This window comes from Sander lucioperca, chromosome 7 (assembly GCF_008315115.2).
Source record: "Sander lucioperca isolate FBNREF2018 chromosome 7, SLUC_FBN_1.2, whole genome shotgun sequence".
Classification (NCBI taxonomy): domain Eukaryota; kingdom Metazoa; phylum Chordata; class Actinopteri; order Perciformes; family Percidae; genus Sander; species Sander lucioperca.
In genome coordinates, this window is record NC_050179.1 from 36,215,638 (window position 1) to 36,235,780 (window position 20,143).

A 20,143-nucleotide genomic window follows, 5' to 3' on the forward strand; every position below is an offset into this window, starting at 1 on the left:
TTTAGCTATTCTATTTTTTGTACTTGTACGTTTTTATATATTTATTTAATTATTGCAATTTAGCCTTTACTTATTATTATTTTTCTTTTACCTACCCCTTTGTTTTTGTCTTGGGATTTAGTACTATCTATCTATCTATCTATCTATCTGTCTGTCTGTCTGTCTGTCTGTCCATCAGATTGGTACTTCAAAAAGTATGTATTTACATTAGGTCCCCAGTGGTGCAATTGGTAGAGAGAGTGTCCCATATACCAAATACTGCAGCTACTCATGTTTGACTCTGACCCGAGGAAAAGCTTACTGTAATAATTTACAGAACAATTCCTTATGTTCCTTTATTTTCCCCACCTCTTCCCTTGACACTCGCTTGTTTGTATTTATATGTATTTTATATCAATGATCAAAATTTTTATTATATTTGGTTATATTACAGTTTTAAAGACCACAAACACCATTAAAATGTCTAAATATTCAGTATGGCATATCAAACAGTTATAACAAGAACTTTAGGAGTCTCTGGCAACCAGCATCCTATTGCAACCAGATAACACCATTTTTGCTCATATTATAATAACAGAACTTACAAGCTGAAAATATAAAAAATGGTCTTAACCTTCCAATTATTCTATGTTGATTGTCAATAATCTGTCAGGATCACTGTTTACATACACAGTTTCATTTGAAAATGTACTTTAGTCGAAAACACAACATATTCATCAATAACAAAAAACTAAGATTCTTAAATTTAACCAGTCAACCTTCCAAAATCGACTCTTCTTTCATCCTATAAAAACCTAAGTAACCTGCTAATTGAAATATGTTGTATTTTAAATGTAATATGAAAACTAGTCATCTTGATTTTAGAGGTGGTGTCAGTGTTTTTTAAGTGGATAGGTTTCTCAATTCAACAGGAAACTTTTACATCTCAAAAACTAGCTGTTGCACATAAGTGCAACAATATTTAATCAAATCAACATTTCTGCATATGAGCAAATTGAAATTGTACAATGTTTGAATTCACAAATAGGCCACAAGATGCTTCTGTATGGCAAGGGCCCAAATTAAGGTAATAGAATTAAGGAGAAGCAAAGTGGTTGATCAGTATTAGGACTTTATATATTATTATTAAAGTTTAATCAAGTAATGCAATAATGAATCTGCAATCATGGAGGCTAAACAACTACTGTAATGTATACAGTTTAATCAGACAACTATAACCCTCTCACACCTTTTAACTACATCACAGCAGCATGTTTTCAATTTAAGAAACCCAGTCAGACATGTATTGAGCATTTAGCAAACAACTGGACTGAAAACTTGACTCATCCTCCTCCAAACTTCTGAACCCCTTTTGCAACTATTAAATATAGTTTATATCATATAAAGGGAAGTGATTATACGACGGCATGGTCTATTTCACATCTCAAACGTATACAGAAACAGATTTTGATGACTAGCTGCCATGTTTTTTCAGTTTGAAAACAAGACCAACAACAGGCAAACAAGTCATCCAGTCAGGCCGTTGAGTGACTTTCAAAGGGGACGACTTCATCAGACACAGGATTTAGGATTGCGTTAAGGTTCTGGGTTGATTTTGCCCTAAAGCCACAAGCTAACCAGAAGAAGAGGCGCGTAGTCAACCACCATAATCTCAGGATTGATGGTTTGATTCCTGGTTCTCATTCAAAGTATTTCTCATGTGACCGAAACCACTGAGAGTGAATTGTGTGTTTTGGATGTTCGCATAGAGTATTCTGTCCTCGTTTTTGTTAATGCATGCTGCCTGCTCTTACAGGTTGTCTTGAGTGGTTAGGAGAATCATCTATCTAATCAGTTGACATGTTTGTAGGGCTACTAATCAGTTAATGACCATTTAACCTCTGTCTGACTGCTGTGCCATTGAGGGAAAGCTCAAATAGCCCAAGCTAAAGGTGGAATCAGTGAAATGACTTTGCAGTGAGCGCAAGAAAGCCTTTGCGAACATATTGATGTATAACTTGTGTAGATAAAAATAAAAATGACTCTGAAATTGCAGTTTGAATAATAATAATAATAATAATAAAGAATTGACTAACAATACTGTGAATGCTGTTGAATCAGCATTCCCGCAATAAAGAATGTAAAGTAATTCAAATAAATAATTCATAAATTAAGTAATTGCTCCCCTGCAAACCCACAGGAAAATTCTCAGTGCAGAAACCACTTTTAATTCAAGTAAGAAAGTATGTAAGGAAGGAACATCTTAAGATCTACTGTATCCTTGTTGTCAGTTTTGCAGTTCATTTTTATTTTTCATGTAGGTCACCAACCCAAAAAAAATGTTTTACTGTTTATTATATGCATTATTGAACAATGCTTGCTGTTTGGGTATCTGCAAAATGTTTCGTATTATGTAGTTACTGAAATGAATGGCTTAAGGGGTTGTGACCTCTGCAATGATACATGCTGTTCCATCTGCATTTACACCTCATTACTGCTAGAGGATTATCTCAGGATGTTGAGTTGCTCTCTCTTTGTAAAAAGTCCAGCCTGTCACGGCTAAAGTATGTTAGTGAGTTTGAATAAGAACTATTGTTGACTTTCTGTGTGACTAATTTCTCTGGATAAGCAAGAAAAACAAAAAGAATAGCTGATCCTAAAATCTATATTCTCACTAATTTTAAGAAAGCTCACTCATATTTGACTTCACATTCTGTAAAGGTGCAAACAGCAGTTCCAGAGTTACTGTAAGTGAAATTACAGTGAAGCACAGTACAGTACACTACACAGTTCACAGTCACCATTTTATCCACCACATTTTCCCATCATTTTTAGGTAACACTAAATCCATAATGCTCTCAAACAGCAGACAGAGACTGACTGACAGCTGCACTCAGCTCCCCAACCGTGCCAACTGAGGTTTCACTGTGTTGTAGGCGCGAGGCTCCCCCAAATAACTTTATTTGAATGGTTTTTCTGCACAAGCCTTTTTGACTAAATTCTGTGAAATCTTGTCTGATTTAGTACTAGTGCAGCGCAGCATTAGTAAACAGCGCTCTGAAATCTTGTTAACAAGTTGTTAGTTGAATCCAAACTAAATGGATACTGACTAATGAGCTAATCAAATTATGTGCTTCAGTTGGAGTCTTCCTTTAATGGTGTATAGGGCCAAGTAAAGATTGATAACTAGCAAGAATTTGTGTTCATGACAAGAAATGTTCTGCTGGTTTTGAGTGCAGTTTTGTTGAAATGGGTAAATAAGTGTGCATTCAAAATATAATTCACACTTGAAAAAAGAGACAAGAATCTCTCAAATCTTACGTGAGCTTTGTAATCTATCATTCTAATGATGAAACACATCCTAAAAAAAACCAACACATCTTCTCTGTTGTGCAACAAGTGATTATATGGTGGCAGATTATGGGCTGAATTATCATGCAGATCCTCTTTGCTTCTTGATCCATTGTGAGTCTTCCCCTGTGGGCTATATAACCATAGCTGCAGTATCAGACTACTGGCTACATTGACAGTGCTACGCTTGCGTAAGTCTGCTCTGACAATCCAAATACTAACTTGCAAAGATGGAGAACGGCACAGAGGGGAAGAACTTCTACATCCCCCTGAACAACCGGACAGGGCTTGTGAGGAATCCTTTTGAGTATCCACAGTATTATTTGGCAGATCCATGGTTATTCAAACTGCTGGCTGCCTACATGTTCATCCTAATGTGCTCTGGCTTCCTCATCAACTTTCTGACACTGTTTGTCACAGCTCAAAACAAGAAGCTCCGGCAACCTCTTAACTTCATCCTAGTCAACCTGGCTGTGGCTGGACTGATCATGGTCTGCTTTGGATTTACAGTCACCTTTTATACTTCCCTAGTAGGCTATTTCGTCTTGGGACCCACGAGCTGTGCAATTGAAGGATTCATGGCTACACTTGGAGGTAAACTTGAGGAGAAGGGATGTTTACATAATTGCCATTTTCAAATAGATTGTACTGTATATAGTTCTGTCAGATTTTTGTAAGACGGTCTAAGCTTGTACAACAGAAGGCAAGAATTTAAGGTGTTAATGACAACTTCTGTTCTGAATCAACAGGTCAAGTGTCTCTGTGGTCTCTTGTGGTTCTAGCAGTTGAGAGATACATTGTGGTCTGCAAACCCATGGGCAGTTTCAAATTTACAGCCACCAATGCTGCAACGGGTTGTGCATTCACCTGGATTATGGCTTCCACCTGTGCTGTCCCTCCTCTCGTTGGCTGGTCAAGGTAATTACCAAATATGTACGGGGAGCGGCAGAATGGACAAGTCTTTTTATTGGAGCACTTATCACACTCTTGGCAACCTATTGTTCCATCTTGTTCATCCTTCTTATTTGGTCAGCAGACATCACATGTACTTTAATAGGTCCAGTAGGGACACTACACAACCTGTCATAAGATCACACAGGTAACCAGTTTGGCCATTGTATCTACACCACGGAATAAGAAAAGAAACAATAGCACATGTTAAGGTTATCAGATTAAATGCATTTTGAAAACATGACCAAACATACTCCCAAAGTTGTACAGGCATACAGTTCTATAATTGGATGATTATAACAGTTTGGGTGTGTTCTCTTTCATTTTTCATAAAAACCTTTAGGATGACCAATTTAAGCTGGAACTTTGTTTACAACCTGTCTGGTAATTGTAAAAAAAAAAACAATTCCATTTTGGTGTGGATCCGAATGACAAGGTGGATGCACAAAACATTTTTAACTTTTGTTAACATTGATTATTGCTTTTAATCATGAATACGTTTTACTCCCCAACTTATTGTTGAGAAGTAATTGCATCACTAAGAAGTCCAGCAGGGTAAACAACAAAGGCCATTACAATATCATCATGTCAAATGCCAATTTTAGGGAAAAAAAGATAAATATCCTATGTTTGTTTTTTTTCTAAAAAACAAACATATTGGTCAGGATATTTATCGTTTTTTCAATCAATGTTAACAAAAGTTAAAAATGTTTTGTGCATCCACCTCGTCATTCGGATCCACACCAAAATGGAATTGTTTTTTCCTTGGCGCATGCTACACCCTCCCCTCAAGTTTTATGAAAACCTGGCCGGTAATTTTTCCCTTAATGCTGCCTGAAAGACTAATACACAAATACACAAACTGAATCGAAATCATAACTTCCTTGGCGGATGTAGTCTTGCATTGCCATACATATCTCCACAGTGTTCTGGGGTAGAATCTGGCTACACCACAGATCATTTTGGGATAGGAGGAAAAAAATGCTCTGACTTGTTTGTATTTCTTTAAACCAATCAAAATTGTCAATATCAATCCCACCAATCTGTTCCAAAACGTCCCAGTTGGTAGTAAATGCCACGTAAACATATTCTTTGTAAATCATCATTCATCAAAAGAACCATGCAGGCCTGCCTTTTTGCAGGATTCAAATTTTCATCAAAACTTGCCATTTACCTCATGTAACGTTAGTTTGCTTGCTCTAAGTGATCCTAGCAATGTACTTAAGTTGATCCAGACTATGGCTGAGGTAACTAAGAGAGTAAGATTTTAAAGAAAAACTTAAAAACCAAAACCAAAATTCTTTGAGTAAATTCATGACCACATATACAGACGACAGCCTTTATTCATAAAACTAGCATAGTTCAGACAAACATCTGGTTTTACCCATTTAAAGATATATTTAATATGTCTGCATTAAAATGTCTAAAAACGACCATAGCTATGTTATATATTTTGTTGAGTTGTGTACCTACATTAATCCAAATGTTTCCAATAGTGTTCAAACCCAGAGAAATCTGCCATTTGAATTCAATGACACAGGCCGTGACGTTTGGTCGCCTGTCAGTGGCGTGACATAACCTTTGACCCATCTAGTTGCTCTAACCAGAGACGGTTTAGAATAGAGGATCTTTGCTCTAACTTCTGTCAAAACCCAAATGATCTGAGAGTAATTGTAAATCATACAATGTCAAAGAATTATCCTCAGTAGCAGTAATACAACATTTTTTCTGCCACAAAGCACATTTTTTTCATCAACGCTTGGTGACTAAACTGTACCGTAAAGTTATAAGAGTATAACAACGTTCAGCTTGCTCACAAAGTTATTAGTAGAATGATTGTTTTGAACGCCCCGGTTAAATTCACCACGTAATCTAATGCTAATTTAGCCAGCTAGCACACCCCGGTCCGTTTGCCTCATTTTCCGCCGCTAAGAAACTTCCGTCAGGATTAGAGTTGACAACAGCCCCAGGGACACAGCGACTACAGTAATTCAAACAGACCATATCAGACCACAGAAGCTGGCACTCATGTCAGGCCAAATATCGATAATATCGATACCAATGTTGGTATTGATATTGATCAATATCAGTGTAATGAGATCGATACTTTAGTTTTAGTTTCTCTTCAACACTTACCAAAACATGCTTCCGCAAATTAGATGTGGAGTTATTGAATGCTGCCAGTTCAGTCAACTTTGCAGGCACATCTGGCATTGCATGATGATACTATTGGCCCTCTTGAATTTAAATGAAAAACCGTCTTTCAAATGTGGACAAGGATTTTTGTCATTTTGGGCAGCAGAATTCAATGTTTCAGCTAGCATTTCTACTGAAACAGTCTCTGAACCGTCATCGTTCGCCTGATCCACCTTCATCTTGTTCTCAATCTCCTACAGAAAGACTTGGCGCCTGGTAGGCAGCCTAGATGCTGATCATACGTCACTGTAGTGGGTTTTTTTACTCAGTAACGGATGGGATTTGTAATGTAGCGAAATACAATACTTCACTCCAAATGTAATCAAGTACATTTTAAATGAGTACATTTTAAAAACTACTTGAAAAATACACAACAAAACTACTCAATACAATAACGTGAGTAAATGTATTTCGTTACTTTCCACCTCTGTACATTTTTCAGTATCGCACACCACTACCATCCAGATGTTTTCGGTCCGCCCTGGGGATGCCGCCATTACAACAAAACCCTTTCCCTCTGTGCCGAAAAAAACTGAGAGGGGACACAGACATGTGAAATATATTGTGATATTGAGGTTTTAGCTGCTGGCTAATGTTAGCTTGTTCGCTAACCAGTCAGCTATCGCCTCTATTTCATTAGAACGACATGCCATGAATAAACCTTACTAAACGTAACAGGAATAACACTTTAATACATTAACACATCCATGAACACACATTTTAATCTGCAATGGTGGTTAACAATGAAGACAACAACTCCCATGATCCAACACAACTTCACGACGTCATCAGAAGTCCGTGTTTACATCCATTGTTTCGATTGAGAGACCCCATAGTGGCAGAAAATTACATATTGTACGTTTATTAAAAACAGTGCAAATGTAAACAAAATTACTTAATATATAATGCTCCAAAGTATTGGAGAAAATAGTTTTTTATTTAGATGCAAAGCTTGAATCTTATGTACCTGTCACATTACAGTAAACCTATGATTCCTGAAGAATCCCCATTTTACATGGAAAATGTGTGTGGCTAGTTTCAATGGTACAGGTGTGTTTTTCTTAAATACACTTCAGCCACTAATGACACTTGGATTTTGTACAGTTAACAATTAGCCATACCAGAGGAAATTGTTTAATTTGTTCTCGGATTTTAATCAATACTGATGACAGTCTACTGACTGGCATTGTGTTGCATTTGCAGGTTCATTCCTGAGGGTATTCAGGTTTCCTGTGGACCTGACTACTACACTCTGGCCCCAGGCTACAACAACGAGTCATACGTCCTTTACATGTTCAGCTGCCACTTCTGTGTTCCCGTTTTCATCATCTTCTTCAGTTATGGAAACTTAGTGTGGAAAGTGAAGGCGGTAAATGACTTCATCTAACAAGATTGCTTTAATATGCAATTTTAGATTTTTAAGCTCATCAATATTAGAGAGTATTGAATAATGTTGACCTATTTTTCAGGCCGCAGCCCAGCAGCAGGAGTCTGTATCTACCCAAAAGGCTGAGAGAGAAGTGACACGTATGTGCATCCTGATGGTGTTGGGCTTCCTGACGGCATGGACTCCATATGCCAGCGTTGCTGCCTGGATCTTCTTCAATAAGGGAGCTGCGTTCTCAGCTACAACCATGGCTATCCCTGCCTTCTTCTCAAAGAGCTCAGCATTGTTCAATCCTATTATCTATGTGTTGATGAACAAACAGGTATGGTATAACTGATTTTGTAACACTTCACTTTAAAACCCCATTTTTATTGTTATTAAGCAGTAACACAGTGTTATACTGTAAATGTCAGCAGATATAAGGACAAGTGTTTATTAATGTGTTTGCCAATAACTATAACTCCTATAGCAGTATACTATACACAGTAGTATAACATACAATATAACATAGGTTTAATCATCTTTAATGATATTCTGTATGATGGCAAACAAACAAATAATGGCAGTGTAAATATAATTACAGTATAGTTGTTGACAAATACATTAATAAACACCCTAGTACATTACCCTTACAGTTGCTTACAACTACATTATAGTGTGTTGTAAAAACCATATATGTAGGCCTATTTTATCATTTTTAATGCTAGAAAAGTGCTACCGTTACAATTGTTTTAGTTTTTGTTCAGTGTCCAATGATTCCTCATTTTCTAATTATTCTTGTACAATGTTTTCAGTTCCGTAATTGCATGCTGAGCACTGTTGGAATGAGTGGCATGGTGGAGGATGAGACCTCAGTATCAACCAGTAAGACAGAAGTGTCCTCTGTTTCCTAAACACAGACGAAACTCAACAACTCTAATGGATTTTATTTGTCCTGGTAAAAAAACACATCAATTGTTCACAGTGTGTTACTCTGGGTGTGTGTGATGTGTTAGCCCTGTGATAGCCTGGTGATCTGTCCAGTTTGGACCACACCTCTTACATTTAAAAAGAGGAAGAAACACCTAAAACCCTGGCATTAAAAGAATGGGCTAACATCATGTTAAAAACAGCTTCATATATGCTAAACAGGATAAACACTGTAAGAAAAATATAAAGCACCGGCATGGGATAGTTTCTGGACATATATATATATATATTATTTATATATGTTTGTTCTGACTCGGTTTGTATTGTAACAAGAAATGTCTCTGTATGTGATACACCGAACTGTCATGCACCAAAGGAAAAAGCAAAAAAAAAAACTTGAGGAAGAAAAAGAGGAAGAAAGTAAAATGATTTAAACAGTTACAAAATTAAATAAAGTCAAAAGTACATATTCACTGTCATTTTTCTGTGTTTGTGTCAGTTTACTCTGGGTTTTCCCAAGTTAAGCGACGAAATTGGTTGTTCATCAGTGCCTTCAGAAAAGACCCACACGACCGCAACTGAAACTACCTGGTTAATGTTAAGGAAAGCTCACGGTCATGGTTCAAGTTTCCTCCCAAAGTCCCAACATGCCATCCGTACAAAAGTCAGGGATCTGGAGAGTTTAAACTAAACAGTAAATATCTACAGATTCCTTAAAAGGCACGAGGACACAAGTGTTTCTTGTAGTCCACCAAATGCAGATTTGAACAGATGCCAGTCCCCTTGTACTATAAGTAAAAATAAACACCCAAACTATTAAGAAATTAATAGAGGAATAACACTGAACACAAAAATATATTCATTGTATTCATTGGTGACGATTTGCTATGTCGCGCAAATGCACAGTCGCAAGGAGCGGCGTCCGCCAGTAACCCCGACGCGCGCAACGGGGCCCGTCCAACGCTGCTTGCAGCTTTAATTACATTATTGATTTAGCAGGGGGGGTAACACTTTTGCAAGGCACTGTGTCCGTGTCACATTCTCATTAGGGGCTGATTCCCCCTAAAGGTCTGATCCTAGAGCAGCGGTAGGCCCGCTGTGACTTACTAATGAGTGAGTGTTAGATGAGTGGCGTCTTATTAAAATCAAACTGAATATGTATCCGCACCAAATGAAACACAAATGTATTCGTGGTTCAGCAATTTAGTTTGCTAAGTGTCTCCATCTACAGAGCGAGAGGGCATCAAGTTATTCTGAAGCACTTTTCACCGCGGCGATAAAAGACAAAAGATCAGCCGCTCTGATAAAAACCAATAAATTACAAGTAAGATCCTGGATAATGAAGTTTATTCTAATCACAAACATAATGGGAAACATAAGCCTTTGACGTTATAAATCAGAGACGTTTCCACATCTCTTCACCACAAAGTGCTTCTCCGCCGACTTCACAAGGACGAGTGGATGTGATCTGGGAGAATCAAGAGCCAATCGCTAAATAAAATGACTTCCTGAGTGATCTTCTGGAGCACTCAAGGTGGTTTAAAAGTCTCTGCTGTTGTATTTCTCCAAACCAAATACTTGTTTACACACATTTTCTGAGTAGCTAAGTGCTCCACTGCAGCCACCTCTAGCTCAAGGACTCTCTGAAACACACATGACAATATCAGAAATAGACAAGGAGTGGTCACTATTGTGAAGCACAATCATTATGATTACAATACTGAAATATGTATAATTTATACAGTGTTGAGAGTAGGCATCAATTGTGGGATTGTATAGAACTCACTTGCACATAGTTACATCGCAATTCTTTGACTCTTTCTGAATTGCGTTCAAATGGCACCCTGCAGACCTGCTTCATCCTCAGATTAAACCTCATTAAAACTTATTTATTTATTCCCTTACCCAGTGCTAACAGGTACGAGAAGAAGGCTATTGAATTTGGGATGGCAATTGCGAAGAAATTGATTTTGCGTGTGTGGAAAATGGACTCGGTTGCCTACATATGACCTGTGGTTGGAAGAAATATCTAAAGGCTCTGACACACCAACCTGACAGCCGACCGTCAGGAGGAAAGGCAGTTGGACTGATCAGTCTCCCCGAGTTGATCAAAAAAAGTTCCTCAGAACACACCGAAGAGACGCTGACTGAGCGTACGTTCTGCGCGTGCGCGAGACGTAATACGTCTCCATAACAGCAGGCGGCGCTAATCTGTATTGTCGCCCAAAAAATGAAAACCGGCAGTTGATTGGACGAACGCGTCACGTGGGTCTGGTTACTCACGGATTTTACAACCGAGCATAATGGAGGCTTCGTTCGGAATACGATCTCATATTGGACTAAAATAGTTCACCGAAACGTGTTTCTGAAAACATTTTAAGAGAGAAATAGGCCGTGCAGTTGCTGAATCTGTCTTCATTTCAGATCAACAAAGGTCAGTTTAAAAGATTTTCGTCTAGTCACGCTCATCCTGCTCCCCGTTTCCGGGTTAGCTCTCCACCAATCAGATGGGTCATTGAGTCCGACTGCCGGTAGTGCCCGCCCCGCTGATTATACGTGTCAAATCGGCCAAAATGAAGGACGACAGCCTCGAGTCACCGACCTCGCCAGACCGTCCAACGGCCGATTATGGGCTCGGTGTGTCCCCGGGCCTTTAGCGTACACACAATCTGTTTGTCTCTTTAAAACTATTTCTTTGAAGCTACATTGTGTAAGAATTTCTCCCATCTAGTGGTGAAATTGTATATGACAACCAACTGAATATTACTTTCTAGCCCTTCCTCCTACGGTGGCCGAACCCGAAATGATCTCTTAGTATCTCCATCGTTTACACGCAGCTGTTCTAACCCAATATTAACTTTGGTCTTGTTGCTTTGCCAGTCGTGTTGTCAGATTTTGAGAGACTCTAGTCACGCTAACATAAGTGCACTTATTTGCTAGTCAAGGGCTAGAACTCCACCAATCAGATTGGTGGAGTGAGTCTGACTGCCCGCCCTCTGACCCAGCATGCCGGGTTGGCCAAAATGAAGGCCGACGGCTCCTCCGACGGACGACGGCACGGAACACACCAAACAGACTCGAGTCACCGACCTCGCCAAACGGCCGATTATCGGGTTGGTGTGTCAGGGCCTTAACACACTTCACTTGGAGAGACTGAGACACTACAACGAAGATAGAGGAGATGTGTTGGATAAGATATGGGACCCTGTACTGAGATTCTTTGAGGGGCAGGCTGCAGATGTTATTTAGTGTCCCACTGTATGTTGTGGTTCAGTGTCTTGCCCAAGGACACATCCACATGGGACTGCAAGGCCGGGGATCGAACCCACAAACCTTTCGGTTGGTAGGTGATCGCTCTACCACCTGAGCCACAGTCGCCCCTGGTTCCTCTCTCTGTCGTAATGGAAATCCACCGTGGAAATGAACATTTCGATGGTCCTTCTGTGCCTGCCTCTCTCTTAACAATGAGCTCACGGAGGCAGGGAACTATTACTCATGTGTTGTGCAGAGTAATTAACAAGATAATTAAGTGTACACAATCAGCGGGGCGAACACAAGCATCTCATGAGCACATTAGAGATAAAAGTTCTGAAGAATACGGTGCACTTCCCTCCAGGCTGCTTTAATAAAACTCTCATTAAAATGTTAAGTGTTTCACTTTAATGGCTCCACTGACTGACTGAATGTCACCCTCATGGCCCTTTTTATCAGCTCGGAAGAGATTTTTCGGCTGATATTCGCCTGCGTTCTGTTTGTTCTGTGCCTGTGGATGTAGACATTAAAATAACCAATTTGATTTATTCTGATTTATTCACAAAGTGAGTGCTACAGCTTAAAGGGTAACTAAGGTTTTTTTTCAACCTGAACCCTATTTTCCCATGTTTTTGTGTCTAAGTGACTGATGGGAACAACAACCTTTGAAACTGGTCCAGTATTAAGCAAGAAACAAGCTTTTACAACATTATGAAAAGGATCCCCACAGAGATAGAACTTTTTGTTAAAGAGTAAGATCCTTTTAGTTTATCATGAAACAGCCCCGAAAATCTCCATCACCAAACTACACCAGACTCCATGTAAATAATCAGTATAGTACAGAAATGTGGGAACATAGGGCTGACCCCAAAATGACATCTGAGGTTATTTGTGTGTCTGGTTTTCTGTCACTTCCTGTAAATCCGTCCTCTTCGCTCCTTCCGACACAAACAAACACAGACGTGGCGGTGTTGTTTCCTCGTGGCGCCACGGCTCACCTGGATGTGTGCGGCGTAGCGAGGTGCTTTCCCATCACATTAAGCTCGTTGCTGTTAGTCTTCGACCAGAGTGGCAGCTCCTGCAGGACAGAATATAAAATGTACCGTGCGGCTCATTTCTCCTCTCTGCTGTCCATCTGTATGCTTCCACCTGAAGAGACGCTGTCCCTACATACAGCTTTGTCTTTTCGTTTATTTGTAGCCGCTGGAATTAGATGCCACACTGGATTACTTTCTGGGGATTAAACTTGGAATAGTTTCTGCTTTGTCGCTGACTGAGGTGTTTGAGCTTCACTGTGCACACTTTATTTCACTCTGCTGCTTTAACACCTGGCCATACCTGAAGGATTTTGTGACATCACAGCTACTTTTGGAACCAATCAGGGTCCAGTAGGAAACATAAAGCCTCCAAGCAAGAAACAGCTTGTATCCATGAGTTTATTCGCTCCAAACCAGTTGATGTAACTGTGATTATTCACATTTATTTTTTGCTTGACAATTGAATATAACTTTACCTTTAAATCCCCTGAAAATGTGGTTTCAAATCGCTTAAAGTATGTCTCCATAACACGACATATTCATCGCTAAATGTGCAACCAAGTTGAAGTACAGTTCCATAGTTATTATTTATAAAGGGTTTAACACTTGAAACGTATCTCTCTTCAAACTGTGGCAGAAAGAGACTGTTCTCTCACTAAAAAAAACGCTTCCATAGGTTGTTTGTTCAAGCAGCAATAACGACTCATATTTAGATTTGTAGTGGCGGCGCCCTCTAGTGGCCGTAGTAGTTCTGACAGGAGCAACGCAGGAAGTAAGGTGAGGAAGTATAAGAGCGCCAAATGTCCTGGTATCCTACTATGGCCACGCCAAGACCCGCCCTTCAATAGCATTCACACACTATTATTGGTCAGGCGTCCATGCTTACATGTACAGGCCCTATCCCCTGACCAATCGGCTTATCCTAACTTTAACCACTTGAGGTCAATGCCTAACCCCAACCAATCGAGCTGCTATTGAAGGGCAGGTCTTGACGTGGCCATAGTAGGATTTGTAAATTTGCATCCTGGTAAGGAGGCAGGTTGGGGGGGGGGGGGGATGGATGGGTCAAACCCTGGAGACCGGGGGTTCATGTCCTGTTTGAAAAGAAAAGGAAACAGAGAACAGAACAGAAACGGCGTTTGTGTGTGTTAATAGGGCCTCTGTCTCGTTCCATGTCATACGAACAGGGCCGGCGATTGCTATAGGCGAACTAGGCGATTGCCTAGGGCGTCAAACGTGTTGGGGGCGCCGTGTCGCCCTTAGGTCTACTTCTCATTAATAATAGAATTAGAATGACAAGCGAAATAAAACATGTTTATTAAACATGATCATCCCAGGGCGCCCCCTCAGCCACACGTTTGCTTGTCAACCTGATTAGTAGATTGAATTGATGATTATTGTCGATCATTTACTAATTAGGGGAAAACTTCAAACTAATGATTTAGTTTGAAGTTCCCGTGACGTGACGTTTGCAGTCTATGGGTCAGACTCAAACACACGGAGCTCTGAAGCAGACCTGTGCATCACTTAGTGTCCTCTCTCGCTGTAGAAATAGAGACGAGCAGCGGCACAGACCACGGAGCTGCTGCAGCGCGCCTTCCGTGGTCTGTGCAGCTTCAGGTTTATAAAGGACGCGCTCTGCTGTGGGCATGCTGCGGCAGATGTGTCCCGTTTGTGCTCCGTGTATTTCTGCAGTAGTTTTGGGTTTCCACCTCCGATGTAGAGTAACGTTCAGCCACTTCCCTAAACTTTCTCTCATTCAGAGACCAGAGTCTCAAACGGGGCTCTGAGTCTGTCAGGAGGTCTGAGATCTACTGTATCAGCAGAGCAATCATGTAATGCACAGCAGACTACGGTGCAGGTAGATTATTTTCTGAAATATTGTGACTTTATTCTTGTAATAGCCTATTATCACTTTATTTTTCTCAAAATATCACGACTCCTCCAAATCTCAGAGAACACAGATGAGATATATTTTAAATGTGCACAAAGTTTTGAACATGAGCAGAAATCTTGCTCAAACTTAACAATATTACAGTCCAGGGGTTTATTAATAAATTAAAATAAATTCATGTATCATTGAGGTGAATAATTGTCATATGCACATTTAAGGAGGTTACTTCCTCAACAAAAGACGCAAAAGAGGAGGGAGGAGTAAATGATGCCTCTAGGCTACATGTGTGCTGACTCAGATATAATTAGAAAAGTCGATCCAAAGGAGAATAAATAGATGAAAGACACAGAATCCCTTTGAGCCTTACTGCTAAATATTCCATTATGTTTTTTATATTTGGATTGTAATCTATGAAATCAACTGAGTTTTTTCAGAAACTTTATGGAACAAACCAAACTAACAGAACTATGTCACGTGTCTAACCGGAAGTTAAGTAACGTCCGAGTATAACCCAAACCTCCATCTTTTTACCAACTTAACTACGTAGGTTGGGTGTCTAAACCCAACCAAACTGTGACAGTTACCTTCTCTGGTTTAGATATGAGGACGGAAAGCACTGGACAGATATCGCCGTATGGTTTGGAGGACTTGTTGGTCAGAAAATAATGTATTCATGTGGGACTCCATCTCTTACAGTATGAAGCTCCTTTAACCCTTAAAAGGAATATTTTTTAATCATCCAGCTATCTGTTATGTCATGTTTGTGTTTGAAGCATACTGCCCTTCTGTGAGCTGTCCCTTTTATGGTCGTTTTTTTTGTGAACATAAATAGGTTAAACCACGAAAGATCAAAGTGTTTCCACATCATGCTATCTCACTGTGGTACTGTAACTAGTCAGCAGACTGGCTTTTTTCAGAAGCTTCAACAAGTGCCTTGCGCTTCAAATGTCCGCCCCCACCACACCAGGCGTCCTCTGACCACTCTTCCTTCGCTTTGACACCTATATAATTACATTGAGTTGGCGCAATGCAGCACACAAAATGTAAGGCGAGGTATTAAAAGAACCTGTGAAAACAAACAGACATCAAGATTATTACAAAACGGATTGATACATGGGCTTGCTCTCAACGCTGGACAGATGAGCAGATAATACATCTCTTTTCTTTATTGTTTTACGGGTGTAAAACTCAACTTCACTACGGGCTACACTGGAAAATGAGAATCACATCAACGGACAGACATGTAGAGTTTATTGACATGCTTTTATTTCATTGAAAAAGTCAAATATCTTTGATTGTATTACTGCACGTCAATTTTTTTTGACATTTGTTGCATTTTCGTCATTTTTGTAGCAGTTTTTCCGACATTTTTGGCACGTTTTTGTTGACATAAAGCCCTACAAAAGTCAGCCAAAATGTTCCTTAGCCATGATAGAATTAAGCAACTCAAGCAGAACAAAGATTACATTTTTAAAAGCAGGCTACCACACAGCTGAATGTCTCTGAAAATCTGCTAAATTCTGCTTAAAGTGTGGCGTAATTGCGGTCTGCAAACAGTTTCCCGTATTTTTGGGTTTGGTGCACTGCTAGGAGGGCCAAAATTTATTATGAACCTAAATTAATTTACTTTTTGGGCCCTCCCCTTTTTCCCCCCAGTCCGACGCCCCTGTGTTTGCTCACTGCAACCGCCTTGGGGGGCAAACAGTCATCTGAACATCAAATAATTGTTATGCCCGGTTGAAAAATCCGCGAGCAGCCAGACCCACGTGATGCGTTCGTCCAATCAGCTGCTGGTTTTCATTTTTTGGGTGACAATACAGATTTGCGCCGCCTGCTGTTATGGAGACGTATTACGTCTCGCGCACGCGTAGAACGTACACTCAAGTCTACGTCGCTTCGGTGTGTTCTGAGGCACTTTTTTGACAACAGGGAGCCGACTGATCAGTCCGACTGCCTTTTCTCGGGTTGGTGTGTCACAGCCTTTAGAAGAGATGCATGATGTATTTTCACTGTACAGTACCTTACACCTGATGTGACCTAACTATTTCACTATTTTGTTTCTCTCTCGTCGTGTAAATTGGGCATTTGCGAGGAAATTACATTTTGAAAATTCTTTTTGGGCATTTTGATCATTCCCAGAACAGACAAACATACATTAGTTTCAATCAATTATATCTGCATATCAATAGTCCACTAAAAGACAATTTGTGACATCCAGGTCATATCTCAAAAGCATGGCAAGATTTTCTGGTATCACTTACTGTAAAGTATGTTTCCTAATATTTAAAGCCATATTCCGTTTTGCATTCTTTTGCTTAATTAATATACAACCAATCCCCCAATCAAGGGCAGGCTTTGCACCCTCCCAATGACATGCCCACTTCTCTCACCTTCACACAGCAACTTTGGAAACCGCTCAAATTACAAGATGGATCGTGACAGCGGGGCCCCCTAACAAATTTGGTTCACAGAAGATAGCATATGCCCTGCATTGCACCCCAAGTTAGCTGACAACTGGCTCACTCTGACCACTTAATCCTAATCATTCTATAATGTAGACTGAATCAACTTTAAAAAGACATCTCAGAGCCTGAATGAATTGAAATTACATTTCAGGAGACACTGACATTTCTGTAAAATCATGTGAAGTTAGTTTCAAAAAGGTAATAATAAATGTGCAATTGTAAAAACTATAATTAAATTTAATAAAAATGTTGCTTACTTAGTGATTAAAAATGTTACATAGTACGTCATATCTGGGTATGTTTACATGTGCACACTAATATTTCTAAATGAAGGGGCTTTCTGTCAAAAGCAGACTCTGAAAAATTGATTCACGCATTTATAACAACCAGATTATATTATTTTAACGGTCTGTTCACCGGCGTGACTGCGACTACAATTAATTCAAAATGCGGCTGCACATGTTCTGACTGGAACAAAGAAGTTTGAACATATTACACCTGTCCTTAGACTTTTACACTGGCTCCCAGTCAAGTTTAGAATTGATTTTACGACTCTGCTCCTAGTATATAAAGCTCTCAATGGCCTTGCACCTCACCTCACCTCACCTCTTGGAGACATGCTCATTAGATACGAATCAGCAAGAACTCTCAGATTCACAGGCAGCGGTCTCTTATCCATCCCTCGCTGTAACTCGAGAGCAGGGGAGGCTGCTTTCTGTGTCTGAGCCAAAATGATATGAAATACCCTGCCAATGGAACTGGGAGTGGCTTCCACACTGAACACTTTTTAAAAAAGGCTAACCTTGCTTTTTACAAAAGTCTATGAATAACTGAGTTTGTCACTGTTCAATGTTGATCTTTGGTTTGTGTGTGTGTGTGTGTGTGTGTGTGTGTGTGTGTGTGTGTGTGCGTCGATACATGTTTTGTATATATTTTATTCTGTATAATTGAACAAAGTATTATTTTATGTTGCTTTTGTACTTTTGTACGGAGCACATTGTGTTGCATTAACTTGTATGAAATGTGCTGTAGAAATAAAGTTTGATTGATTGATTGATTGATTGATTAATTAAAGATTTCCATAATAATCCCCATCATAATTCAAATTCACATGACTAAAAAATGTCCAGTGTAAAAGTCATTTTTTGCTCTTTTTGTCTTGCATTTTCAGTAAAGGTTGCCAAAAGCTTGGAAAACTAAGCCCAACGTCACATCATGTCAAAACAAGTACCAAAACCTAGATGAAAACAATTGTTTGTCATCTCTATTCACCTCAGCACAAGCAGGTTTATTAGGAGTCAAGAAATTACCAAAACAAGCGCAAGCACGAAATAATTTAAGACCATAATGTTCAATGTTCATCCACCCTTTCATGCATTTGCTGTCTGTCAGATAACAAACAAATTCAATTCAAATTCCTCACATACATTTAAAACCTTACAACATAGTCTCAAATTAAAGAATACCAATCAATTATCAATCATCAAACATCTTAAATGATATCTTCATCTTAAGATGTGTCAACACCTCCATTTCCTTTTATAGTCTTTACCTAAGAGAAATTAAATATGTATATGGGAATGTTTTAAAATAACTCAATAGCTGCTTAGCATATGAATTCTCCCATATATAGAACCAGCAAAACATGCGTCAAGACTCAGCTGTCATCCATATCATATTTGGCATGTAAGTCTGCTTCAACCTTTGCTTTGTAAGCACACCAGACTGAATATAAAGGGTCCATGTGGGTGCCTTAGACAGTGTGGTGGAAAGCGAGGGAAGTTCCAGCTTGTGGTGAGATGGTCTTACTACTATGCATCGTACCATTTAGATGTAGTTCTCATTTTGGAAATTAGTTTACAAAATATAATGTCATGTAAGAATTAATGTATGTATTCAATGCACTCTGTGCATCTTTGACATGCATCTTGAAGATGAAATGTATATATTTGTTTATGTATCTCTACAATGTAATATGTGTTTCCTGCACTGACTAACCCATGTTGTTTTCAATAGGATTGTGGAGTGCGACATTCTTTTCACAAGGGGAAAAGATAAGGTATGTACAAATTTTACTTTAAAGGTCCCATGGCATGAAAATTTCACTTTATGAGGGTTTTTTTTAACATTAAAGGTGCTGTAGGTAGGATTGTGAAGATCCAGGACTTAGCCAAAAAATTTTAACATCAACAACTTCTCATAGGGTTAGGAGGAGGAGCAGAGGATGAGGGAGAGAGGGGGAGGAAGGAACAGAGGAAGAGGGGAATAGGAGGAGGAAGGAGCAGAGGATGAGGGAGAGAGGGGGAGGAAGGAGCAAAGGATGAGGGAATGGGAGGACGGTGGACGGAGCCTCGGAGCTCCCCCATCCTGGGAGGCTCAGACACGCTGCTGGTGTCTGATCATAGATATACAGTAGCCTATATACTGTCATATATATATATATATATATATATATATATATATATATATATATATATATATATGTCTGCTCGCGTGGGGGGGTTTCAGGCTACATCCTGATCCCGCAGTGTTTTTTTTAGCCACCCGCAGCGAGATTTGCGTTGGCCGGCGGGACCCAATCCCAATGTAGCCCTCTACTACAGACACAGAAATGGCACATCCTAAGGAAAGCTCATTGTGGGACTGGCTCTAGTGGCTGTAATTCTGCACCAAGGCTGAATTTCGGGAAAGAGACTTCAGATACAGTATTAGGGGACCACTA

General features: G+C 39.6%; 2 protein-coding genes and 1 long non-coding RNA gene across 3 annotated transcripts in view; 1 reads left to right on the top strand and 2 right to left on the bottom strand.

Annotated features, from left to right (window-relative positions):
- Positions 1–20,143, bottom strand: part of LOC116036403 (NLR family CARD domain-containing protein 3-like) — a 1,020,880-nt gene that overhangs the window by 131,988 nt on the left and 868,749 nt on the right. The gene's annotated exons all lie outside the window — the stretch shown is intronic.
- LOC118495509 overlaps positions 1–20,143 on the bottom strand; it is a 297,118-nt gene that overhangs the window by 36,163 nt on the left and 240,812 nt on the right. The gene's annotated exons all lie outside the window — the stretch shown is intronic.
- Positions 3,561–8,771, top strand: LOC116054906 (green-sensitive opsin). Its single transcript, XM_031306656.2, has 5 exons — positions 3,561–3,924; positions 4,080–4,248; positions 7,681–7,846; positions 7,947–8,186; positions 8,659–8,771. The coding sequence occupies exons 1-5, from the start codon at positions 3,561–3,563 to the stop codon at positions 8,755–8,757; spliced, it is 1,038 nt and encodes a 345-aa protein (XP_031162516.1). The 3' UTR covers positions 8,758–8,771.